This window comes from Oncorhynchus mykiss, chromosome 3, assembly GCF_057628025.1.
Source record: "Oncorhynchus mykiss isolate SJ-2025 chromosome 3, ASM5762802v1, whole genome shotgun sequence".
Taxonomy (NCBI): domain Eukaryota; kingdom Metazoa; phylum Chordata; class Actinopteri; order Salmoniformes; family Salmonidae; genus Oncorhynchus; species Oncorhynchus mykiss.
Window position 1 is genome coordinate 26,092,485 of NC_143024.1, and position 27,554 is coordinate 26,120,038.

Sequence of the window (27,554 nt, forward strand, 5' to 3'; positions counted from 1 at the left end):
CTCACCTTCTCAAAACCGATTGTATGAGAAAGCCAGCATCCCCCCCTCCCCCGACCTTCTCCTCCAATGGGTTTTGAGAAGGAGTTGAGGAGAGAGGACACAAAGAGTATTCAATTGTGATTCTCCCAATATATGAATATTGCATTAAGACCTCACTTCAGGTCCCAGAGCAATTTGCCCCCGACTGTCAACAGTGGGTTCTATAGGAGATCACAGATATGGAAACAGCACAGCAGGCCCGGCCTCTTCTTATTGGTTCATTGCCTGTCCAAACCCGCCTTCCTGTCCAACTTACCTCATTGATGCGTTTCATTCGCCGCTCCTCCAGGTCCATCTTGGCACGCAGGAAGTTGGCGTGTTCACTGTCGTCCCCTGGCATCTCGAAGTAAACATCCACACCATCTGTGGGGCGAGGGGTGGGTACTGCAGAGGAGAAGGAGGAGAGGGGGATAAGGAGAGGAGGGGAATGAGAGGGAGAATAAAGGATGGAAAACAAAGGAGAAGAGAGAGCGAGACAGAGATACAGGCAGTGCGGCAGAAAGAAAGACAGGGGGAAGATGAGGGAGACCGAAAGATATCCCAATCATTGCCATTACCCGGAGAGAGAGAGCCAGACAGCCATTGATCCAGATAGTAGGGTGAACAGTCAGCATTATTGATTTGGAGATGTGTAGTGCTGTAAATACATCAGCCAGCCACTCCCATCTCCTATATCCAGCCAGACAGATAGGCATGGTGAGTGTGTGTGCGCATGCATGTGTGTGTATGCCCTTGCATGCATGCGTATGTGTAATCAACCTTAGTCTATTACAAAGATAGCGTGAGAGAGAGAAAGTATTGGAGATGCTAACTGGGCACTACAGTTCATTCCCCAGTAAGTAAGAGTAAGTGGGAGATGGGAGAGTGATGTCAGCATTTACCCAGTCTTTTTACTGCCCTGTTAACCACTAAGGGTAACAACTACAGTCCATTCCCTTACTGAGACTGGCCTTTAGAGAGAAAGGTCCAGACTAGACACAAAACCTAGACACTACTTAATACCCCACTTCTCCACTTTTGTAGGTAAGAATATAGAAAATATGGATAAAATTCCATCTAGGGCAAAGTGGTATTCCAATAAAGCTTATGCCCATGAAATCCTCTCAGATCTAGTTGAGAGGTGGTAAGTAGGGGCTAAGAATTGTTTCTGGACAGGGCGGAGATAACTCTGAAATAGAAGGTAGATGGTTACTCACGGCTGTCTCCCCTGGTCTGGGGTGGGGATGTGGAGGGGTTGCGACCAGTCTGACCCTGGCCTTTCTCATAGTAGAAGGAGTCTGTGTAGTCAGAAGCCTGGTAGGGGCCAGAGTCAATGGAGTACTCATACTCCTCTGGGTCTTTCACTGCTGCTGCTTCTGCAACCTCCTGCTGCTGCTGCTGCTGCTCCTCCTCCTCTTCCTCCTCCTCTTCCTCCTCCTCCTCCTCCTCATCATCCTCTACTGCCTCCTCCTCTTCCTCATCCTCTTCCACCACCTGCTCATTCTCTTCCACCATCTCATCGTCTTCCTCCTCCATGTCTGCCTCATCCACATCGGTGTCAGGAGAGGGGCTTGGGGAGGGTGTTGTCACTTTGACTCTGGCAATGGGGTATAAGGTCAAACATTATGATCATCATTATCTCCCCCATCATCACCACAGACAGCAGGGGTAATGGGACTCACCCTGTGTTGACTTTGACCTGAGGGGTCAGGGCCTGGGGTCCTGCTGGGAGAACATCCCCTCCCTCGGTCTCCCCCCTGCCACTGGACCCACCCCTCCCCGGGCAGCACACATACTCCACCCCTCGGAAACGTTCGCCGCACGGCAACAGCATCCCATAACTATGCAGCTCCAGACCGTCTGCGGTGCAGGCCTGAAACAGAAAGGATGAGAGAAATCTGTTAAACATGGATCAAGATTGGAAAAGACCAAGGTGAACTAGAGAGAGATCAGTGGTGTATAGAAAAAGAGAGGAAATGTGAGTGTGATCAAAGGGAACTAACTAGCAGGAGGAATAGAACACGACCAGCATGATGAAGGTGAATTATAAAAACTACAACCTACATCACCTCCCCGGCCTCCAATAAACGGCCTCACCTCCCCGGCCTCCAATAAACGGCCTCACCTCCCCGGCCTCCAATAAACGGCCTCACCTCCCCGGCCTCCAATAAACGGCCTCACCTCCCCGGCCTCCAATAAACTGCCTCACATCCCCGGCCTCCAATAAACTGCCTCACCTCCCTGGACTCTAATAAACTGCCTCACCTCCCTGGCCTATATTAAACCCCTCTAGCTGCTCTTTCTGCTGATACAGTATGGTACTGTATGTTACACTACACCCAGCTGGGTACAGTTAGCTTCCAGCCCCAGTCTCTTACTGTAGTCTACATTGCAGTTTAGTTATTGACTCAATTAGTCCAAGTCCAAGTTTAATGTATCTATGCTAACTCTCTATAAAGAGTCCTAGTGGTGTTAAAACCCAATTAAAACGTAATAAATTAATTGACATTTCATTAACTCTAATATAATCTTAGATAATATAATGTCGCTCCACCCGCACCTCCTTAGCTATGTTGTGCCAGTAGACGTAGCTCTCACAGGCATCCATCTGTTCCTGGTGCAGGAAACGGCATCGGTCTGGAACCAACAGGGCTTCACTCACATACTCACCCACTGCAGAGCAAGAGAGAGAGGAGGGAAATGGAATGAGAGGGAGAACATTTTAATACTTGCCTTGGTTGTAACATTTTTTAATTGATAAAAAAACATTGATAAACATCCATAAACCAGAGAGCGAGAGAGACTTGAACTAGAAAGATCCAGTATAATAATATAATGCCAACTCATTACAGTGCCTCTGCACTGTCTGGGCTGAGGAGGGGAGTGGAGATTGATCCAGAACACAATGGTGTGCTGCTGCCTGCAGTTCTACTTTCAATAGCTGCAGGTAGTCAGTCAAGGACAGAAAAATGTGAAATATGCTTAATTTCAGATTTTAATTTAAGTAATTTGATTCCATCGTTAACAATAGTGAAAAGAATAACTTTTGTACTTCACATGCTCTAGAGAAGTTAAAGTTGTATTTATTAACAAATAAGCAATATATTATGCATTATAAAGGTGTCGAGTATGATTAAAAATACAATTTTATTAGGGGCAGCAGGTAGCGTAGTGGTTAGAGCGTTGGACTAGTAACCGAAAGGTTGCAAGATCAAATCCCGAGCTGACAAGGTAAAAATCTGTTGTTCTGCCCCTGAACAGGCAGTTAAACCCACTAGGCCTTCATTGAAAATAAGAATTTGTTCTTAACTGACTTGCCTAGTTAAATAAAGATAAAAACAAATACAACAGGTGTAGAGACCTTACAGTGAAATGCTTACTTACGAGCCCCTAACCGAAAGAATAAGAAATAAAAATAACAAGATATTAAAGAGCAGCCGTAAAATAACAAGACTGGGGGGTACCGGTGCAGAGTCAATGTGTGGGGGCACCAGTTAGTTGAGGTAATATGTACATGAAGTTATTAAAGTGACTATGCATAGATGATAACAACAGAGAGTAGCAGCGGTGTAAAAGAGGAGGGGTGGGATTTTGCAAAAAGTCTGGGTGGCCATTTGATTGGGTGTTCAGGAGTTTTATGGCTTGGGATAGAAGCTGTTTAGAAGCCTCCTGGACCTAGACTTGCCGTGCGGTAGCAGAGAGAACAGTCCATGACAGTTTTTAGGGCCTTCCTCTGACACTGCCTGGTACTGCCTGGTATAAAGGTCCTGGATGGCAGGAAGCTGGGCCGTTCGCACTACCCTCTGTAGTGCCTTGCAGTTCCATACCAGGCAGTGATGCTTTCGATGGTGCAGCTGTAGGACCTTTTGAGGATCTGAGGACCCATGCCAAATCTTTTCAGTCTCCTGAGGGGGAATAGGTTTTGTCGTGCCCTCTTTATGACGGTCTTGGTGTGCTCGAACCATATTGGTTTGTTGAACTTGAAGCTCTCAACCAGCTCCACTGCAAGCCAGTCGATGAGAATGTGTGCGTGCTCACAGATCATTACACCTGTACATAGCCCATCTGTAAATAGCCCATCCAACTACTTCATCCCCATACTGTATTTATTTATTTATCTTGCTCCTTTGCACCCCAGTATCTCTAATTGCACATTAATCTTCTGCACATCTACCATTCCAGTGTTTAATTGCTATATTGTAATTACTTCGCCACCATGGCTTTTTTATTGCCTTACCTCCCTTATCTTTCCTCATTTGCACATACTGTATATATACACTTTTCTACTGTATTATTGACTGCATGTTTGTTTATTCCATGTGTAACTCTTGGCCAGGTCGCAGTTGCAAATGAGAACTTGTTCTCAACTAGCCTACCTGGTTAAATAAAGGTGAAATAAAAAAATACAAATGGGTATATCATTCAGGGCTAGGATATGGGTGTATCATTCAGGGCTAGGATATGGGTGTATCATTCAGGGCTAGGATATGGGTGTATCATTCAGGGCTAGGATATGGGTGTATCATTCAGGGCTAGGATATGGGTGTATCATTCAGGGCTAGGATATGGGTGTATCATTCAGGGCTAGGATATGGGTGTATCATTCAGGGCTAGGATATGGGTGTATCATTCAGGGCTAGGATATGGGTATATCATTCAGGGCTAGGATATAGGTGTATCAGTACTTGATTGTATCAATATTAGGGTATTGGCATGTGGGTGTTAGCGTTAGGGCATGGGGAGAGAGGGATGGGGTGTGTGGGTAATTGGATTGAGGTGTGTAGGTAAATTAGCTGAGGTATATACAGTAGATATTGGGGCAAATGTCTGTTCATTTTATTATAGGCAGAGCACGGTATGTTCCCAGCACTCACAATTATTTGTACATACTTTCCATTACTATAATTTTTTAAAGCAATTTGGATTACATGTTAGGGTTACTAATGGTATAAGATGTGCATAGTGGCATGTTTGGAAAAATGTGGGGACAAGTGGGTTAAAATTCAACACAGACCGAAAGACCTTTCCACCATTTTGATGGAGTGGAGCCCTTTGGTAGACCTGACAAAGCTTTGACAATGGAATCCATTCATATGAACTATTAGACATACTATGTCCGTTTCTATTATTACTTCCCCGAGGCTGAATTTGAACGCTACTTAACCATATCATGGAAATGACATGCTTTGTATTAAACATAATGATGACATGTTGTTACTTATTAATATAATAAAGTTATCCTCCGATATGGGGTGGGTGATCATAGGGAAGTTGTGCAATGTTTTGAGTGATGTTTGTGTAGGGACATGCTGAAGATTAGAAGGATGATGATGATGATGCTGAGGGTGCAGACATTGCAGATGTGTGGTTCTTACCCTGGCAGCGGTAGGGCATGACGATGAAGGGGCGTGTCTGGCAGTGGCCCCAGCCCTTCTTACACCAGGCTGGGATGGTGACGGGGCTGGAGGACTCCTCCACATGGGAGATCTGTAGGGCTGGGTACATCTGGTTGGACAGATGGACAGGCAGACAGACGGCGGGAGAGACAGACAGAAAGACAGAGGGAGGGACAGATGGATGGATGATATGGACAGACAGGACATCAGGGAGGAGTTAGGACAACAGAGAGGAGAGAGGCAACAGGGTCAGACAAATGCAGAGGGGAAAGGAGGGTTGAGAGGGGAGGAGACGTACAGTACAGACAGAGGGACAGAGGAGGAGAGGGAAAGAGGAGGAGAGGGCAAGAGGGAAATAGGAGGGGAGGGCAAGAGGGAGCGGGAGAGAGGAGGAGAGAGGATAGCACAATCAATAGGGAGAAAGGTAAAAATAGGAGAGACTCATGCAACGGTCTGAAACACTTTGGCCCTAAGGGTCTATTTTCTGACTATGCACGTCATACACTGATATTCTCCTTAAGTTGTAAGGAAAATTCCAGTCTGAAAAAAAGTTGACCTATACAATCCCACTTCCAATTCTTTCAATAATCCCAATTTCACATCTGACTACTTTCAATTAAAATGTAGGGCAATGGCATAAGCACAGCCCTATAATGAGGTTTAATGGATTGAGAAATGTATTTGGCACGCTGTCTGAGAGCCGGATCCACAGACTTTGAGGAAAAAGGAACGCTTTTGTGGAAAAGCAATCACAGACGCATAATGAGCTGGGTAATCACATTACAGCCATTTCAACTGTGTGACTGCTGTTTTCTTTACCCACTATGCTTCATTTAGCCACCAGGTGGCGCATGATGTCCTTTTATAAAAACAGGCTCCTTGCTCTTGTCGGGGAGGGGGAGCAGCGAGTCTCTAATCAAACCAAGGCTGTGGCTAGCCCTGTCAGGCCATTGATATGCCTTACGTTTGGCATGCAGAAGACTTAAAGGAATTAGGGGGATAAACGTGGCAGGAGGAAGATCGATGGATGGTAGTATTAATATTCAGGAAATATCAATAAATATTTCCTCCTGACCACCATCACTCTACTATATATATATATATATATATATATATATATATATATATATATATATATATATATATATATATATATATATATATATATATATATATATATATATATATATATATATATATATATATATATATGAGAGAGAAATATATAGATTTGATAAGACAAGACAAACCAATTGAGACACATTGGAAGATTAGGGTTGGTTACTCCTGCTCCTATTCATAATGTTGTGTGAGGTATCTATACCAGTCTGTCCACCCATTTACAGTGCATTCAGAAAGTTTTCACACCCCTTGATGTTTTCCAAATGTTGTTGTTACAGCCTGAATTTAAAATGGATAAAATGTAGATGTTTTTGTCACTGGCCTACACACAATTCCCCTTAATGTCAAAGTGGAATGATGTTTTTAAATGTTTTCAAATCAATTTAAAATTAAAAGCTGTAATGTCTTGAGTCAATAAGTATTCAAACCCTTTGTTATGGCAAGCCTAAGTAAGTTCAGGAGTAAAAATGTGCTCAACAAGTCACATAATAAGTTGCATGGACTCACTCTGTGTGCAATAGTGTTAAACATTATTTTTGAATGACTACCTCATCTCTGTACCCCACACACAGAAATATCTGTAACGCCCTTCAGTCAAGCACTGAATTTCAAACACAGATTCAACCACAAAGACCAGAGATATTTTCCAATGCCTCGCAAAGAAGGGCAGCAATTGGCAGATGGGTAATATATATATATATATATATATCCCTTGGAGCATGGTGAAGTTATTAATTACACTTTGGATGGTGTATCAATACACCCAGTCACTACAAAGATACAGGTATCCTTGCTAACTTAGTTGCCGGAGAGGAGAGAAACCACTCAGGAATTTCACCATGAGACCAATGGTGACTTTAAAACAGTTACATAGTTTGATGGCTGTGGAGGATAAAACTGATCAACAACATTGTAGTTACCGTATGCCACAATACTAACCTAATTGACAGACTGAAAAGAAGTCTGTACAGAAGAAAAATATTCCAGAACATGCATTCTGTTTCCAAGAAGGCACTAAAGTAAAACTGCAAAAAATGTGGCAAAGCAATTACATTTTTGTCCTGGATATGTTTGGGGCAAATCCAACACAACACACTACTGAGTACCGCTCTCCATATGTTCAAGCATAGTTCTGACTGCATCATGTTATGGGTATGCTTGTAATCGTTTGCAAAAACATTTTCACTTTTGTCATTCTTTTTTTTTACTCCATATTGAATTCAGTTTGTAACAATAAGTCAAGGGGTATGAATACTTTCTGAAGGCCCTGAATCTACCACTATCTTTATATCCATAAACCTATTTAAAGTATCTGCTCTCTAGTATGCTATTGCAGCAGGATTGGAGATGAGCTGAGCATTACAGTGCAGTAGCAGTGCAGTATGAGGTCGATCTCATAACCATAGCAGTGTTGTTGGCTCCTACCTCTTGGCAGTAGGACAGGATCTGGTTGGGCTCTGTGAAGCAGCCCTGGCGGCCCTGAGGGTCAGGCTCCCATTGGCCAGTCTCAGGGTTCATGTGCAGCAGCTGACGCCCACAGAACATGGCAATCTGCGGCTCGGCCACCAGGGGCCCTGGTCCATTCACCTCAGCCATGGCCAAGGCCTAGAGAGAGGGAGGTAGATAGGGAGAGGAGAGGAGAGGGGGTGAGGTGTGGTAGAACGAGAAGAGAGAAGTTGAGAAATAGAAAGAGTAATAGATGGAAGGAGAGAGGGAGGAAGGTAGAAAGGTGGAGGGAGAGAAATACTTTGTTATGATTGTCCTGAGAGAGAGTGTAATGTTTCCTGTTAATTTGTATTGTTTATTTCAATTTTGTTTATTATCTACTTCACATGCTTTGGCAATGTTAACTTATGTTTCCCATGCCAATAAAGCCCTTGAATTGAATTGTGTGAGAGAGAAAAGAGTTGTCAATACAAACAAAGTGGTTGGATAATATTGAGTTTGAGAATGAAGGACAGGACCTTAGATTAGTCTAAATGTACCAGCTGATACAGTCTCTCTGATCTATCTCCCAACACAAACAATGGCTTAGCTGCAGAGAGAGAGCGTGTGTGTCTGTGTGTATACATTGTTGCATCCATTCTCTGTGTGTTTATGCATATATATACATATTGAAGTCAGAATTTACATACACCTTATTTAAACTCAGTTTTTAACAATTCCTGACATTTAATCCTAGTAAAAGTTATCTGTCTTAGGCCAGTTAGGATCACAACTTTATTTTAAGAATGGGAAATGTCAGAATAATAGTAGAATAGTTTCTTTCATTACATTCCAATTACATTCCCAGTGGGTCAGAAGTTTACATACACTCAATTAGTATTTGATAGCATTGCCTTTAAAATTGTTTAACTTGGGTCAAACATTTTGGGTAGTCTTCCACGAGCTTCCCAGAATAAGTTGGGTGAATTGTGGCCCATTCCTCCTGACAGAGCTGGTGTAACTGAGTCAGGTTTGTAGACCTCCTTGCTCGAACACGCTTTTTCAGTTCTGCCCACACAATTTCTATGGTATTGAGGTCAGGGCTTTGTGATGGCCACTCCAATACCTTGACTTTGTTGTCCTTAAGCCATTTTGCCACAACTTTGGAAGTATGCTTGGGGTGATTGTCCATTTGGAGACACATCTGCGACCAAGCTTTAACTTCCTGACTGATGTCTTGAGATGTTGCTTAAATATATCCACATAATGTTCCTCCCTCATGATGCCATCTATTTTGTGAAGTGCTCCAGTCCCTCCTGCTGCAAAGCACCCCCACAACATGATGCTGCCACCCCCGTGCTTCACGGTTAGAATGGTGTTCTTCGGCTTGCAAGCCTCCCCCTTTTTCCTCTAAAAATAACGATGGTCATTATGGCCAAACAGATCTATTTTTGTATCATCAGACCAGAGGACATTCCTCCAAAAAGTAAGATTTTCTTCCCCTTGTGCAGTAGCAAACCGCAGTCTGGCTTTTTTAATGGCGATTTTGGAGCAGTGGCTTCTTCCTTGCTGAGAGGCCTTTCAGGTTATGTCGATATAGGACTCGTTTTACTGTGGATATAGATACTTTTGTACCGGTTTCCTCCAGCATCTTCACCAGGTCCTTTGCTGTTGTTCTGGGATTGATTTGCACCTTTTGCACCAAAGTACGTTCATCTCGAGGAGACTGAACGCGTCTCCTTCCTGAGCGGTATGACGGCTGCATGGTCCCATGGTGTTTATACTTGCATCCTATTGTTTGTACAGATGAACGTGGTACCTTCAGGCATTTGGAAATTGCTCCCAAGGATGAACCAGACTTGTGGTCTACAATTTTATTTCTGAGGTCTTGACTGACTTCTTTTGATTTTCCCAGGATGTCAAGCAAAGAGGCACTGAGTTTGAAGGTAGGCCTTGAAATACATCCACAGGTACACCTCCAATTGACTCAAATTATGTCAAATAGCCTATCAGAAGCTTCTAAAGCCATAATGTCATTTTCTGGAATTTTCCAAGCTGTTTAAAGGCACAGTCAACTTAGTGTATCTAAACCTCTGACCTACTGGAATTGTGATACATTGAAATAATCTGTCTGTAAACAATTGTTGGAAAAATTACAGGTGTCATGCACAAAGTAGATGGCCTAACAGACTTGCCAAAACTATAGTTTGTTAACACGAATTTTGTGGAGTGGTTGAAAAACAAGTTTTAATGACTCCAACCTAACTCTATGTAAACTTCTGACTTCAACTGAGAGATATATATAAATATGAGGAGAGAGAGAGAGAGAAAAAAATGGACTTTCAAGCTAATGCATATACCATTTCGTCTCACACACTGTAGCTACAGTGATAGAGAATATTGGCAGAGACAAAGCTCAGAAAAGATTTATACCAGATCATGCATTGAGTGACACCAAAAGCAGATGAATAAGCCTGATTTATCGACTGAAACTACACCCTGTTTTTGTTAGCAATGTTAAGAGTTGAGAATATAAAGATAGGAAATGTACAACAACTATATACTGTAAAGCTTGCTCCCATCTGCCCCTCTTTTATCATCTTTCTACCACTCCCTCTATTCTCTCATTCTCTGCCCTTCCGTTTCTCTCCCTTAGCTCGCTTTTTCTCTTTTCCTCTCCCGCTCTTTCTGCCTCTTCCTCCCCCCTCTCTCCACCCTCCCCCCTCCTTCCTACCCTCTCTCAACAGCCTGCTAGGATGTTGTTATTGATCATGGGATCCGTTCCATCTGCCTGCAGCCTGGGGGTCGGGCCCAGGGGAGGCACCGTGGAGGAACAAACACCAGCCGGCCCCAGCCCCGCTGCTCCCAGTCAGGTGTTAATACAAGCTCATTGACCGCCGGGCCACTTCAAGTACATTAACACACAGGAGAGGGAGGGAGGAGGGGTGATCGTAGGAGAGGAAGGGAGAGGAAAGGAGGAGAGTACAGTAGAGAAGGGAGGAGAGACAATGATGTACACACTGCAGGAGATAATCTCCCCAGATGTAGAGACCAAACGTGCTCGTTTTGTAACACAAGCAGAGTATTATGACGTCAATGCCTCACTAGGATTATTTTAGAAAGGGACATAGAGGGATGGAGTTATCAGGTGTTGTGTTCACACGTACAGTATATATAGCACAGAGATATGACTCCTCTTTGGTGCGGAAAAAGTAGAGGAATATTTCAAAGACATGCTTGAACATCTACCTAACAAATAATTTTGCTCAGTCTTGCCATTCTTCTGGCTTAACAGCCAAGAGTCACTTATGAAAACTCATATGACAGAAAGTTCAAACAATATCCCTATCCACACTGAAAGTGGCAACCCAGAACCCATTCAACCCGTCTTGTGACTGGCCCGACTGCTTTAATCTCCATAGACAGACAGATGGACTGACAGGCAGGAAGAGCAACACACAGCCTATTAGCATCAAGATGCCCAGGGGTAAGGGGGAGAGGAGAAGAGAGAGAGGAAAGCAGGGCGAGTGACATCTGATCAAAGGGAGGCTCTGCCTCAGCATACTGCTGCTAAAGTGTTTGAAGTTCTAATTAACATTTATATCGGAAATAAATATATACAAAACCCATGAATAAATATACAATAAATATAATAAGGACCGGAGGAGTCTGAGCATTAGAGCCCCACTAGATATGAATGGAAACTATGATAATGAGTTCATTGCATTATAATTAAAGCTTTATGGACGAGGCCGAGCGAGGCCTTGAGGAATGGGGTTTGGAGATCCAGAATGGTGCAGAGACATCTAATTTATTTGGAGTTCAGCGATAATTAACAAAGCATAGAGCTAAGGTTAAAGTCTCCATGAGTGACTACTGGTACTGTAGTGACTTTATTAATTCAAGTCTCTATGACTACTGGTACTGTAATTACTTTATTAATTCAAGTCTTTATGACTACTGGTACTATAATGACTTTATTCATTCAAGTCTTTATGACTACTGGTACTGTAATGACTTTATTCATTCAAGTCTTTATGACTACTGGTACAGTAGTGACTTTATTCATTCAAGTCTTTATGACTACTGGTACTGTAATGACTTTATTAATTCAAGTCTTTATGACTACTGGTACTGTAATGACTTTATTAATTCAAGTCTCTATGACTACTGGTACTGTAGTGACTTTATTAATTCAAGTCTTTATGACTACTGGTATTATAATGACTTTATTCATTCAAGTCTTTATGACTACTGGTACTATAATGACTTTATTCATTCAAGTCTTTATGACTACTGGTATTATAATGACTTTATTCATTCAAGTCTTTATGACTACTGGTACTATAATGACTTTATTCATTCAAGTCTTTATGACTACTGGTACTATAATGACTTTATTCATTCAAGTCTTTATGACTACTGGTACTGTAGTGACTTTATTAATTCAAGTCTCTATGACTACTGGTACTGTAGTGACTTTATTAATTCAAGTCTTTATGACTACTGGTATTATAATGACTTTATTCATTCAAGTCTTTATGACTACTGGTACTATAATGACTTTATTCATTCAAGTCTTTATGACTACTGGTACTGTAGTGACTTTATTAATTCAAGTCTTTATGACTACTGGTACTGTAGTGACTTTATTAATTCAAGTCTCTATGACTACTGGTACTGTAGTGACTTTATTCATTCAAGTCTTTATGACTACTGGTACTGTAGTGACTTTATTAATTCAAGTCTCTATGACTACTGGTACTGTAGTGACTTTATTAATTCAAGTCTTTATGACTACTGGTATTATAATGACTTTATTCATTCAAGTCTTTATGACTACTGGTACTATAATGACTTTATTCATTCAAGTCTTTATGACTACTGGTACTGTAGTGACTTTATTAATTCAAGTCTTTATGACTACTGGTACTATAATGACTTTATTCATTCAAGTCTTTATGACTACTGGTACTGTAGTGACTTTATTCATTCAAGTCTTTATGACTACTGGTACTGTAGTGACTTTATTAATTCAAGTCTTTATGACTACTGGTACTGTAGTGACTTTATTAATTCAAGTCTCTATGACTACTGGTACTGTAGTGACTTTATTCATTCAAGTCTTTATGACTACTGGTACTGTAGTGACTTTATTAATTCAAGTCTTTATGACTACTGGTACTGTAGTGACTTTATTAATTCAAGTCTTTATGACTACTGGTACTGTAATGACTTTATTCATTCAAGTCTTTATGACTACTGGTACTGTAGTGACTTTATTATTTCAAGTCTTTATGACTACTGGTACTGTATGGGACTTTATTCATTCAAGTCTTTATGACTACTGGTACTGTAGTGACTTTATTCATTCAAGTCTTTATGACTACTGGTACTGTAGTGACTTTATTAATTCAAGTCTTTATGACTACTGGTACTGTAGTGACTTTATTCATTCAAGTCTTTATGACTTCTGGTACTGTAATGACTTTATTAATTCAAGTCTCTATGACTACTGGTACTGTAGTGACTTTATTCATTCAAGTCTTTATGACTACTGGTACTGTAGTGACTTTATTCATTCAAGTCTTTATGACTACTGGTACTGTATGGGACTTTATTCATTCAAGTCTCTATGACTACTGGTACTGTATGGGACTTTATTCATTCAAGTCTTTATGACTACTGGTACTGTAGTGACTTTATTCATTCAAGTCTTTATGACTACTGGTACTGTATGGGACTTTATTCATTCAAGTCTCTATGACTACTGGTACTGTATGGGACTTTATTCATTCAAGTCTTTATGACTACTGGTACTGTAGTGACTTTATTCATTCAAGTCTTTATGACTACTGGTACTGTATGGGACTTTATTCATTCAAGTCTCTATGACTACTGGTACTGTATGGGACTTTATTCATTCAAGTCTTTATGACTACTGGTACTGTATGGGACTTTATTCATTCAAGTCTTTATGACTACTGGTACTGTAGTGACTTTATTCATTCAAGTCTTTATGACTACTGGTACTGTAGTGACTTTATTCATTCAAGTCTTTATGACTACTGGTACTGTAATGACTTTATTAATTCAAGTCTCTATGACTACTGGTACTGTAGTGACTTTATTCATTCAAGTCTTTATGACTACTGGTACTGTATGGGACTTTATTCATTCAAGTCTTTATGACTACTGGTACTGTAATGACTTTATTAATTCAAGTCTTTATGACTACTGGTACTATAATGACTTTATTCATTCAAGTCTTTATGACTACTGGTACTGTATGGGACTTTATTCATTCAAGTCTTTATGACTACTGGTACTGTAATGACTTTATTAATTCAAGTCTTTATGACTACTGGTACTGTATGGGACTTTATTCATTCAAGTCTTTATGACTACTGGTACTGTATGGGACTTTATTCATTCAAGTCTTTATGACTACTGGTACTGTATGGGACTTTATTCATTCAAGTCTTTATGACTACTGGTACTGTAATGACTTTATTAATTCAAGTCTTTATGACTACTGGTACTGTATGGGACTTTATTCATTCAAGTCTTTATGACTACTGGTACTATAATGACTTTATTAATTCAAGTCTTTATGACTACTGGTACTGTATGGGACTTTATTAATTCAAGTCTTTATGACTACTGGTACTGTATGGGACTTTATTCATTCAAGTCTTTATGACTACTGGTACTATAATGACTTTATTAATTCAAGTCTTTATGACTACTGGTACAGTAGTGACTTTATTCATTCAAGTCTTTATGACTACTGGTACTATAATGACTTTATTCATTCAAGTCTCTATGACTACTGGTACTGTAGTGACTTTATTCATTCAAGTCTTTATGACTACTGGTACTATAATGACTTTATTCATTCAAGTCTTTATGACTACTGGTACTGTAATGACTTTATTAATTCAAGTCTTTATGACTACTGGTACTGTAGTGACTTCATTAATTCAAGTCTTTATGACTACTGGTACTGTAATGACTTCATTAATTCAAGTCTTTATGACTACTGGTACTGTAGTGACTTTATTCATTCAAGTCTTTATGACTACTGGTATTATAATGACTTTATTCATTCAAGTCTTTATGACTACTGGTACTGTAGTGACTTTATTCATTCAAGTCTTTATGACAACTGGTACTGTATGGGACTTTATTCATTCAAGTCTTTATGACTACTGGTACTATAATGACTTTATTCATTCAAGTCTTTATGACTACTGGTACTATAATGACTTTATTCATTCAAGTCTTTATGACTACTGGTACTGTATGGGACTTTATTCATTCAAGTCTTTATGACTACTGGTACTGTAATGACTTTATTCATTCAAGTCTCTATGACTACTGGTACTGTAATGACTTTATTAATTCAAGTCTTTATGACTACTGGTACTGTAGTGACTTTATTCATTCAAGTCTCTATGACTACTGGTACTGTAATGACTTCATTAATTCAAGTCTTTATGACTACTGGTACTGTAGTGACTTTATTCATTCAAGTCTTTATGACTACTGGTACTATAATGACTTTATTAATTCAAGTCTTTATGACTACTGGTACTGTAGTGACTTTATTCATTCAAGTCTTTATGACTACTGGTACTGTAGTGACTTTATTCATTCAAGTCTTTATGACTACTGGTACTATAATGACTTTATTAATTCAAGTCTTTATGACTACTGGTACAGTAGTGACTTTATTCATTCAAGTCTTTATGACTACTGGTACTGTAATGACTTTATTCATTCAAGTCTTTATGACTACTGGTACTGTATGGGACTTTATTCATTCAAGTCTTTATGACTACTGGTACTATAATGACTTTATTCATTCAAGTCTTTATGACTACTGGTACTGTAATGACTTTATTAATTCAAGTCTCTATGACTACTGGTACTGTAGTGACTTTATTCATTCAAGTCTTTATGACTACTGGTACTGTATGGGACTTTATTCATTCAAGTCTTTATGACTACTGGTACTGTAGTGACTTTATTCATTCAAGTCTTTATGACTACTGGTACTGTATGGGACTTTATTCATTCAAGTCTTTATGACTACTGGTACTGTAGTGACTTTATTCATTCAAGTCTTTATGACTACTGGTACTATAATGACTTTATTCATTCAAGTCCTTTTGACTACTGGTACTGTACATGACTCAACCTCCTATATACAGTAAGTGGACATAGAAACTGTTTGCATATAATTAAGAGTGGTGCTAAGAGATGTTGATTTCTGCTGAACTGGCAGCTTTCTGGGAGCATGTTATTGATGTGTGTTAAGGAATGTGTGTGTGTGTGTGTGTGTGTGTGTGAGAGAGAGAATAAAAGTGCTTGCTTAAGCTACACAGCCCACACTGACAAGCCACTGTGAATGCTGAGGTAGTGGTTAAATAGATATGTCTCTTGACTCAGGGAAGGTCAAAGCCACAAAAAACTATTCTGGATATTTGAGAAGATGACCTGACAGCTCTGCTGTGCTCCAGCCTTCATCCTGCACTCTCCACTCCTGCACTCTCCACTCCTGCACTCTCCACTCCTGCACTCTCCACTCCTGCACTCTCCACTCCTGCACTCTCCACCCCTGCAGAAAATCAATGATGTTCGCCTGCAACTGAATCGCCAGGCTCTCTCCGATCAATAGGAGCTCATCTGGAGCCAGATGGCCTGACCTCCAGCGTGGAGAGGATGCTCGGCAGCACCTCAGCCAATCCCAGTTCTCCCTGATTCACCACCAGATTAGATGGGCCTGCTGTGAAAACAAATCCTAATCACAAACACTGCCTGCATTCCCTCAATGAGCCCTGGATTTGTTTATACATTGTTCCATCTTCTCGTCCTCCTCTCTTTCTCTCGCTCTCTCCTCTTCAAAGTTACCATGTCCTGCTAGCAGTTATAGACATGTTGTCTTTGGGAATAATCACTCTGCATTTCACCATCTCACCACCATGACAACCAACACGCAAGGACAGACATCACACCCTCCCACTCTCTCCTACTCCTCCGTGGTGTGACTGCCACCCTACCACGCAGTGTCTCAGCATGGCGCTGACTGGGAGTCACAGGTCTGATGGCACCACTGCAGGCTATGATAGTCCAAGTTTAAAATGTTTCAATCAGAGCTTCAGTTCAGTAAATAAAAGCCCTGGCATATTTGCATTATAGTCATTTTCAAACTCACAATTCAAATTCCGAATTACATCAAGGCTGCCTAGCTTCATAAAAAGGTACAGTATCTCTGTTTGTGTGTCATTCATAATTGCATGAAATCAGTCTATTTCAATAGAGAGACCCAGGAGAGAAGTAAACTCTCCCACTCAACACAGACTCATTAAAGAAGCCTTGTCTCTCAGTTGTCAGTGAATCAGACAGGCTGACTAACACTGTTGTTTACAGAAGGTATGGTACAGTTACATGCGTGTGAACAGGAACTAGCTGCCGTCACTCATTTACTTATGACAATTGTTTAGCACGCCTGTTCTACAGTCACCCAGGGCCTGTTCAATCTGGTGGGTTGCAGATAGAAATGTGCTGCATAGACCTGGCATGACAGCTTATTACACATAATATAATGTCATATATATTCTATACAATAGAATATGGAACATTTTGAACATCAACATCCTAACCATTTAGAACCCATCTCCTGACAGGGACCTATCTGGCTGTGATTGGTTGGTCAGACAACATAGCATGCCCTCTGCTAATTGGTCTAAATTACTTTTTGAAGGAAGTACCAAAAACCTGAATGAAAGGTGCTGGTGTGGTCTTGGTGCTTGCTTTGGTACACTAGGGGAATCTGCCAGCCAGTCACTAATCTAGTTTAAATGGTCAAATCAAACAAACAGTCAAGTGTAGCCCCCACCTAAACAAGGCAGTCAACTGAGAAGATGCTCTTGCTAAAGGGTAGCAGGAATAGAGCGCCAGATCAAACATTCCTAGGTGTAATTTATTTTTCTATATATTCAGTAGACTTAAGATTTGTCCTAATGGAATTGGTCTCACACAAAAAGTATGTTTTGTCAGTTTGACTCCTCTTAACTCTCTCTCTAATTGTCTCCTCATTCTCTGCTCTGCTCAGTTCCTCTGTCTGCCAGGATGGGGGCTTTTCATTCTATTTCTTAGTTAATTAGGCTTAAGACCACTAAGACCTCTATGCTGTGACCACAGTGGCGTGAGCCTCTCAGACAGACACCCCGGCCGGGCGACGTCCTGATCCACAATAACACTTCCCAATCTGTTAACAATTACCCAGCTCCTCCACGGAGAGAGAGATGAGAGAGGTGGAGGCTGGAGAGCTGCTCTGTTCTGCTCTTTTCCCCCCTGGGCCAACCTTAATTGGACGGTAAAGACCTGGATGTCTCCCAGAGATGTACAGTGTGAGCTGAGGTGTGTGTGTGTGTGGTGCCCCATCCCCACCCTTCTCCCTCCACCTCCTTCAAGGCCCTCTCTCTCTCTCCCCCTTCCCCTCTCTCCCACATGTCACACCTTCCTGCTGAGGGAGCTAAACACAGTGGACAGGAGAGGAGTGCTCCCTGACTCCACCACTGCACAGAGGCAAAGAGCCAGAGCCCACCTCATCATTAATAATTGCCTGTTGACACAAGCCCAGAGACATCGATTGCCTTTTTGCTTTCCCTGGTTCCTTCCCGCTCTCTTGCTCCTTATTCGCCGTTGATATTTCCCTCTTTTTTTCTCCAGCATCCACTAACTAGGGATGGGTGGACTCTACTCTTTTCATGAACAGTACTCCCTAGTCCCTATGTTCCCTATTCTCCAAGGAAGAAAACATCACAAGGAGTTATTGAGTATCTGACACAAAGAGCAAAGGGCAGAGGGAAGCACAGCGGTCTGGGGATATCCTAGCATAGCATGAAGAGAGAGAGAGAGAGAGTCATCCTCATTTCTCAGATACACCTCTGATAGGAGGTAGTTAAGCTGCAATGCAGATGTGATAAGCTGATGCATGTGTGTGACTGAGTACAGGGGGACAAATAAAGAGACCAAACAAAAACCATAATCTTGCCCATAAATATCTGTCAGCTGGGCTGAGCTCGTGCCAGGCCAGGGCCGCCATCAAATTTACATATTCCTCTGGCATCACCACGTCCCACCCCCTTGTCTAATTAAATATGGAGCACCTGTTCCCCCCCTGCCTGCCTTTTGTTGCAGGATGACTTCATCCTCTGTAATGATGAAACCTCCCAGCCCTACATGGCAAGGCCAGGCAGCGGAGGGGGAGGAGCCACTCCATCATCTGTCAACCCCTTTAATCCATCAGATGGCCCTGCCATAAATGTTAGCTGAGCTGCACGTCTGACACCGACTCATCTGGCTCATCACTTCCTGTGTGTGTGGGGGAGGAGTCCAAGCCTAATGACACTGATCTAAGGTCAGTTTGGTTTTCTTCCCTGTAGTGGTTAAGGTTAGGACTTGGGGAGGGTCAGCTGATCCTAGATCTGTAGCTATGGGCTGTGTGATGAGAGGATAATGTTAAGTCTATGTTCAGACTGGTGTACTGATGTTGATGGATGTTTAGTAGGGTCGGGTGCTGAACCGACGACATGGGACCTCTGAGGGGTTAATCCCCTGGCAGTAGGGATCTGGGTTATTTCACCTGCTTATTTACAACCCGCCTCCCTGAGGGCTGGCTGGCCGGGTGCCACCGCTAGGGCGAGGCACACACACCGCACACACAGACAAGCACATACACTGGGATAAACACCATACACAAATGTACTCACACACACGGATTCAAACACATTAATGCACATGAACAGATGCACAGAAATGCATGCACGTACGTACACACACACTGATACGCACACTTACAAACACACAGCCAGAAGCCTTGCTGTGCCGGTCTCTGTGGTCCTCTGCAGCACAGATGGTCAGAGAGTGTGTGGCTCACCTCCCTCCCTTCCACCTTCCCTCTACTCTCTGTCCTCTCCTTCCATTACCTCTACTCTCTGTCCTCTCCCATCCTTCCTTCCATCCCACCCACCTTACCTCTGCTCTCTGTAACCTCCCTCTCAATCCCCCCTCCACTCTGTCCTATCCTTCCCTCCTAGACTATCCCTCCAGCCCTCCCACATTCCCTTTGTTCTCAGTCCTCTCTCCCTTCTATTAATCTCTCTCCCTCTCAATACCACCACTCTCTGTCCTATCCTTCCCTCCTATCCCCATCTCCCTTCTATCCCTCCCTCTCTCACACCTCCCACTGACTTCTGATCTGGGCACTCTCCAGACAGCTAGCCCGTCCCACCCCAACCCAGCCTCCCTGCCCTCCCTACCACACCTTCCCTCCAAACACCCCTGCACCTTCCCTCCCCAAACCACACCTTCCCACCCACCCTCCCTTCACCACACCTTCCCATCCCCACCCCTCACCGCCTTCACACAAAGCCTCACACTCTGCTGTTGTTCCATCCCATCGCTAGGCTCAGACTATATGGTGAAATAGATTAGGGAGCATTCATCATCGTAATCACAGTGTTTAATTATTCATTGGCTTTGCCAGGGTCTCTTCCACATCTGCCAGGCAGGCTGGGCCCATGATAATGAGAGAGGAGCGTCAGACACACAGGGATGCAGAGTCTGGTCTGGTGGAGCGTGGAGACAGTTAAGGTGTGCGTCCAAAAATGGTGGCCCTGAACACAAATAGTGCACTATATTTATAAAATAAATATAAAATACATTTGACTATATATGGAATAGCGTGCCATCAACATCGACCCCCATCATCGCTCCATACTAATTAAAACCCCAATGCTAAATTGTTGTGGTTTCCAGTCTGTGTTGGGTACCTATCAAACCAGCTTAGTGACAGATTGGTAGACCCTTAACCTGCGAGTCTCAACCCCCAATGTATGCCATCTCTGTTGAGTGGCCAATCTGATACGCAATTTGATATGCACAAGAGAGATCCAATTTGACATGCATAAAAGTAGACATGCCAGGGATATGGTTAAGAGGCCACAGTTCAATAAAAGCTGTCAGGTTCCAGGCTAAGATGACAAAATATTATTGCACTGCAAGAACACACTTCAGATGCATTCAATCAATAGAACAATATTTACTATGATCTTCGTGGGCTATACTCAGCCTTATCTCAGGGTAGTAGGTTCGTGGTCTGTTGATATCCCTTGGGTGGTGTGGGGGCTGTGCTTTGACAAAGTGGGTGGGGTTATATCCTGCCTGGTTGGCCCTATACGTGGGTATTGTCGGACTGCGCCAGTGTCACCCGACCCCCCCAGTCTCAGTCTCCAGTCCTGTCTTATCTGGCGTCCTGTCTTCATGGATCTACCTGTGCCTGAATACCCAAGACTCGATCCGGGAGCGTCTGGATCCAGAATTCTAAATAATGTCACGGAAGTTAGGAGATATTTAATCAATGGAAGATGGAATTACATTTATGAAATAAAAAGTTAAAAGGAGAAGGATAGGCTACAACCAGGCTGCTACAAATAACCAATAGGTAGGTTGCTACTTAATATGCTGAAAGGAGATGATGATGTTTGTAGGATGACAAAATGCATGCAGCCTCAAATAGCCAGGCTAGCTAATGTTAGCTTAAATAGTTTCTCCCTGTTTGATGCATTCAAGACAGACACTATGTAGTCATTGATGATAAATAACCTAGCTATGGCAACTTAGTCTACTACAGCGGCTTGCGAAAGAATCCCCCCCCCCCCCCCCCCCCCTTGGCATTTTTCATATTTTGTTGCCTTACAACCTGGAATTTAAATAGATTTTTTGGGGGGTTCTATAATTTGATTTACACAACATGCCTAGAACTTTGAAGATGCATAATATTTTTTTATTGTGAAACAAACAAGAAATAAGAGAAAAAAACAGAAAACTTGAGCGTGCATAAATATTCACCCCCCCTAAAGTCAATACTTTGTAGAGACACCTTTTGCAGCAATTACAGCTGCAAGTCTTTTAGGTTATGTCTCTATAAGCTTGGCACATATAGCCACTGGGATTTTTGCACATTCTTCAAGGCAAAACTGCTCCAGCTACTTCAAGTTGGATGGGTAGTGCTGGTGTACAGCAAAGTTATACCACAGATTCTCAATTGGATTGAGGTCTGGGCTTTGACTAGGCCATTCCAAGACATTTAAATGTTTCCCCTTAAACCACTCAAGTGTTGCTATAGCAGTATGCTTAGGGTCATTGTCCTGCTGGAAGGTGAACCTCCATCCCAGTCTCAAATCTCTGGAAGACAAACAAGTTTCCCTCAAGAATTTCCCTGTATTTAGCACCATCCATCATTCCTTCAATTCTTACCAGTTTCCCAGTCCCTGCCGATGAAAAACATCCCCACAGCATGATGCTGCCACCACCATGCTTCACTGTGGGGATGGTGTTCTCGGGGTGATGAGTTGTTGGGTTTGCGCCAGACATAGCGTTTTCCTTGAAGGTCAAACAACTCAAATTTTTGTCTCATCTGACCAGAGTACCTTCTTCCATATGTTTGGAGAGTCTGCCATATGCCTTTTGGCGAACACCAAATGTTTTTTTTTTTTTTTTTTTTTTTCATTAAGCAATGCTTTTTTTCTGGCCACATCCGTAAAGCCCAGCTCTGTGGAGTGTGCGGCTTAAAGTGGTCCTTTGGACAGATACTCCAATCTCCGCTGTGGAGCTTTGCAGCTCTTTCAGGGTTATCTTAGGTCTCTTTGCGGCCTTTCTGATAAATGCCCTCATTGCCTGGTCCGTGGGTTTTGGTGGGCTGGTTTGTTGTGGTGCATATTCTTTCCATTTTTAAAAATAATGGATTTAATGGTGCTCCCCTGATCTGTAATTCTCCACAACTTTGTCCCTGACCTGTTTGGAGAGCTCCTTGGTCTTCATGGTGCCGCTTGCTTGGTGGTGCCCCTTGGTTAGTGGTGTTGCAGACTCTTGGGCCTTTCAGAACAGGTGCATATATACACTGAGATCATGTGACACTTATATGGCACCCAGGTGGACATTATTTAACTAATTATGTGACTTTTGAAAGTAATTGGTTGCACCAGATCTTATTTAGGGGCTTCATAGCACCACTTTTCTGTTTTGTATTTTTCTTCAGTTTTTTTAAACCAAGTTATTTTTTCCATTTCACTTCACCAATTTGAACTATTTTGTGTATATGCATTACATGAAGTCCCCAAAAAATATATTTAAATCAAAAGGTTGTAATGCACCAAAATAGTAAAAAATGCCAAGGGGGATGAATACTTTTGCAAGGCAAGGCGCTAGACGGCTTGGTTGCTAGCCGTCTCTCCCTCCCTCCTCCCTGTGTCACTCGCTCACAGTACAGCTCCTCCCACGCCCGCTAGAGTGGCATCTCTTTGCCTCTCGCGCTTTATCAGCTCCGGTTAACAAAGTAAATTTAAAAAAAATACTTTTCTGCTGCTTCCCTCATTCAGATTGGGTCTGGATCTGACCAGGTCTATACAGAATGGTTCTAGTTGTCATCGGGTCCATTCAGAAGCAGTCTCCATATTAAACAAATAAATGTATGCAAATCGGGTCCGGTTGGGAAAGCCTAAGGTTATTTCGGAATGTCGAAATCATAAGAATGCTCCCTCTTATTCGCCCATCTTTCTCTCCCCTCCGGAGAACCTGAGCCCAAGGACCATTCCTCAAGACTACCTGTCCTGGCTGTCACCAGTCCACCTGGTTGTGCTGCTGATCCAGTTTCTGCAGTTCTGCCTGCGGCTATGGAATCCTGACCTGTTCACCGGACATGCTACCTTGTCCCCGGACCTACTGTTTCGACCCTCCTTCTCCCTCTACTATGAAAAGGCAACTGACCTTTCTCCGAAGGTGCGACCTGTTGCACCCTCTATAACTACGGTGATTATTATTTGACCCTGCTGGTCATCTATGAACTTTTGAATATCTTGACGAATTATCTGGCCTTAATGGCCATGTACTCTTATAATTTCCATACAGAAGATAATATGGATTTGGTCTTTTACCAAATAGGGTTACGGCAAGAACAGCTCAAATAAGCACAGAGAAATGACAGTCCATCATTACGTTAAGACATGGTCAGTCAATGTGGAAGATTTCAAGAACTTTAAAAGTTTATTCAAGTGCAGTTGCAAAAACCATCAAGTGCTATGATGAAACTGGCTCTCATGAGGACTGGCACAGGAAAGGAAAACCCTAAGTTACCTTTGCTGCAGAGGATATGTTCATTAGAGTTACCAGCCTCAGAAATTCCAGCCCAAACACATTTTTGGTTCCAACCGCTGTGTCTTTGTGAGATGCGGTGTGGGTGAACGGATGATTTCTTCATGTGTATTTCCAAAGGTGAAGCATGGAGGAGCAGGTGTTGTGGTGTGGGGGTGCTTTGCTGGTGACACTGTCAGTGATTTATTTAGAATTCAAGGCACACTTAACCAGCATGGCTACTACAGCATTCTGCAGCGATACGCCATCTCATCTGGTTTGGGCTTAGTGGTGGGACTATCATTTGTTTTTCAACGGGACAATGACCCAACACACCTCCAGGCTGTGCAAGGGCTATTTGACCAAGAAGGAGAGTGATGGAGTGCTGCGTCAGATGACCTGGCCTCCACAGTCACAGGTAGTGTATATAAAACAAAACAAAATTAACTGGACATCTAGTGAAACACATTCTCTCCCTGTAATGGAGGATTTTTGTTTTTTCTAACAACCCAGAAACTAGTCAATACCTTACACAATCAAATAAAAAAACATGGCTTTAGATCACCCTGGTGGAGAGTCTTATTTATGGTTTTGCTGTGACATCATTGTCCCTCAGCGACCCTGACATCATCCAACCAGATTACAGCAGTGCCCCGTCCAGCTGGGCCCACTGGGAGCAGATGGTCGATAATAACCCTGGCACCACACAGGTCACTTAGGACCACAGCACAGGCCAGAAACCAGCCAAAAACCACAGAGCAACATTTAATTTAATTTCAGATGTGGCTTAAAATAAGGGGTGTAGGCGATCAGCTGCCACAAACATCAGAGAGTCTAGAGATGGAGAGATTGGTCAGTAGTTATATAAACCAGTTCATGATGGTGATAGAAATAGAATCCCCAAAATATGACTATGGTGGCTATACCTCTTAGAAGTAAACCTACAGTGTGTATAATTTTTCATAGTCATATTTGCGCTGGTCTCTACATATACAGAATCACAGATACTTAGTAGAAAAAACCTTACTAGCCTACAGCTCCATTCTCTGAGCTCCTGCTTATCAGGAGCTCAGTAGTATACCACCCTGCATACCACTGCTGGCTTGCTTCTGAAGCTAAGCAGGGTTGGTCCTGGTCAGTCCCTGGATGGGAGACCAGATGCTGCTGGAAGTGGTGTTGGAGGGCCAGTAAGAGGCACTCTTTCCTCTGGTCTAAAAAATATTCCAATGCCCCAGGGCAGACACTGCCCTGTGTAGGGTGCCGTCTTTCAGATGGGACGTTAAACAGGTGTCCTGACTCTCTGAGGTCATTGAAGATCCCATGGCACTTATTGTAAGAGTAGGGGTGTTAACCCCGGTGTCCTGGCTAAATTCCCAATATGGCCCTCAAACCATCACAGTCACCTAATAATCCCCAGTTTACAATTGGCTCATTCATCCCCCTCCTCTCTCCTGTAACTATTCCCCAGGTCGTTGCTGCAAATGAGAACGTGTTCTCAGTCAATTTACCTGGTAAAATAACGGATACATTTTTTTTAATCCTGACCTATCAGGCTGTCGCTTGGAGAATAAGCAGCACAGTAAGTTGTGACTTACGGTTGTCATCTCTCCTCTGCAAAAGTCCCAAACTTCTCCTGAAGTCTTTGAAGCTGTGGTTGGCTGGCAAAGTGCTGTCTCCCACAGACCAGTCCAGGAGCATTCCACCCAACAGACTTGTAGGCATCTCCTCCACAAAACTCCCACATTCACACAGATGGGTTCGCAGCCGTGACTCATCACACACACACACACACACACAGTATTTGTATCAAGTGTAGGAGCACATTTTAATCATTCAATGTATCCGCCTTCTGTCCACATTGTCTCTCCACTCCTTTATCAGTGGTTTGTTTATGCATTTCATACACAAAGGGTTTTATCTAGCTGTTTTCTTCCATTAGAGGCAAGGCTTTAGTCATTTGAAATATGGACTTACACAGAAATAGCACTAGTGCACCACTTTTGTTGTTATCCATTTGTTTCCCTAATACTTTCTCTCCATTTACTAAACAATAGAACAGAGACTGAAGACACAGCACGAGTCATCCTAACAGTCAATGAAAACCTTACAATTCAATCAACACTAACTCCCATTGACACTAAAACGATTCATCTGCTCTGGAATGATTCCTATTGAGAGGCACTCATTACCAGACTTGTTATATTGACGGTTCTATTGTAGTCAGGATTTCTCTTTAGAGAATGTAGTGTTTGGTGAGAGAGGCCATCCCACCTCATTTCTCTCTCCCCCTCTCTGACTCCCACGTCTTGACAGATGCGTTCTATCTCTGAGTCATGCACCTTTGTCACACTAGAAGTGGGAACCTACGTGCGTACAGTAACTGTTCTGATCTTCAAACAACATAAGGAGGTCTGCCCAGAACGTCCTGCTGTGCCAACGTCTCTACTGACTGACTACGGACGTTGAAAACTGAACTTGTCTAACTTTGCATTAGTAGGCTGTAAAATGTTCCTGTGCTTCAAAAGGAGACTTCCTGACATGCAAGTCCAGCAGTCAGTCAATACCCATCAGAAATTCACATTAGATAACCTGGTCCATCGATACAAACCATGAAATACAATTTCCATGTAACATACTGGTCGTCCATGACAGTGAACATCACACTGGTAATGTCATCATGTTAATGCCAAGTGTTGTGTAACTCTTCCAGATGTGACGGAGGCCTCCCAGCTAAAGTGTTACAGATGTAAGATCTTAATTTTAACACTCTTTTGTTGCTGAGAATTGTATAACATACTATATATAATAAATCTGGTCAAATTAAGATCCTACATCTGTACCCTCAGGGGTTTAAGGAATCAAAGGCTTAGCTCTAGTTGGAGCTCCACTACAGATCTCTCTGACTGCAACACCCAACTGTCAACTCAACTGCCACCCAATCAGAGATTGAGCACTAGAGACTTCACTCAGCAACTGGCTGATTGCCTCAGATAAAGACGAGCAGTATGCAAAGCAGCCTCAACATGCCTCAAAAGACAATATTATCCTCCGCAAAAGCTCATCTAAAAAGCTGGTGTGCAACAGAGATGGTATGTTTACTCAATATGCCAATGGTTTAAATTGCTAGATTAAATTATGAAACCATTCTTATACGATACCATGTAAGATGATTCCAGCTCTCCAGAGACATCAATTCAACATCTATTCCACGTTGGTTCAACCTCATTTCATTGAAACAACGTGGAAACATTGTGGATTAACCAGTGTGTGCCCAGTGGCTTGTCTGTCATTTTATTGCATGTGTGTTTTATGCCATGGCCAAGGTGACAAAATAATATCCCTACAGGGATGAATAAAGTATAGGCCTAATACTAATCTAATGTTCTGTCC

General features: G+C 42.4%; 1 protein-coding gene across 2 annotated transcripts in view; it reads right to left on the minus strand.

Moving 5' to 3' along the window:
- Positions 1-27,554, minus strand: part of aplp1 (amyloid beta (A4) precursor-like protein 1) — a 51,809-nt gene that overhangs the window by 7,753 nt on the left and 16,502 nt on the right. For both annotated transcript variants that reach the window (XM_021591846.3, XM_021591853.3), the window contains exons 2-7: positions 7,962-8,141; positions 5,394-5,523; positions 2,579-2,691; positions 1,701-1,891; positions 1,236-1,615; positions 296-423 (exon numbers count right to left, since the gene is read on the minus strand). In XM_021591846.3, coding sequence (XP_021447521.2) covers positions 296-423; positions 1,236-1,615; positions 1,701-1,891; positions 2,579-2,691; positions 5,394-5,523; positions 7,962-8,141 — 1,122 coding nt within the window. The remainder of the gene's footprint in view (positions 1-295; positions 424-1,235; positions 1,616-1,700; positions 1,892-2,578; positions 2,692-5,393; positions 5,524-7,961; positions 8,142-27,554) is intronic.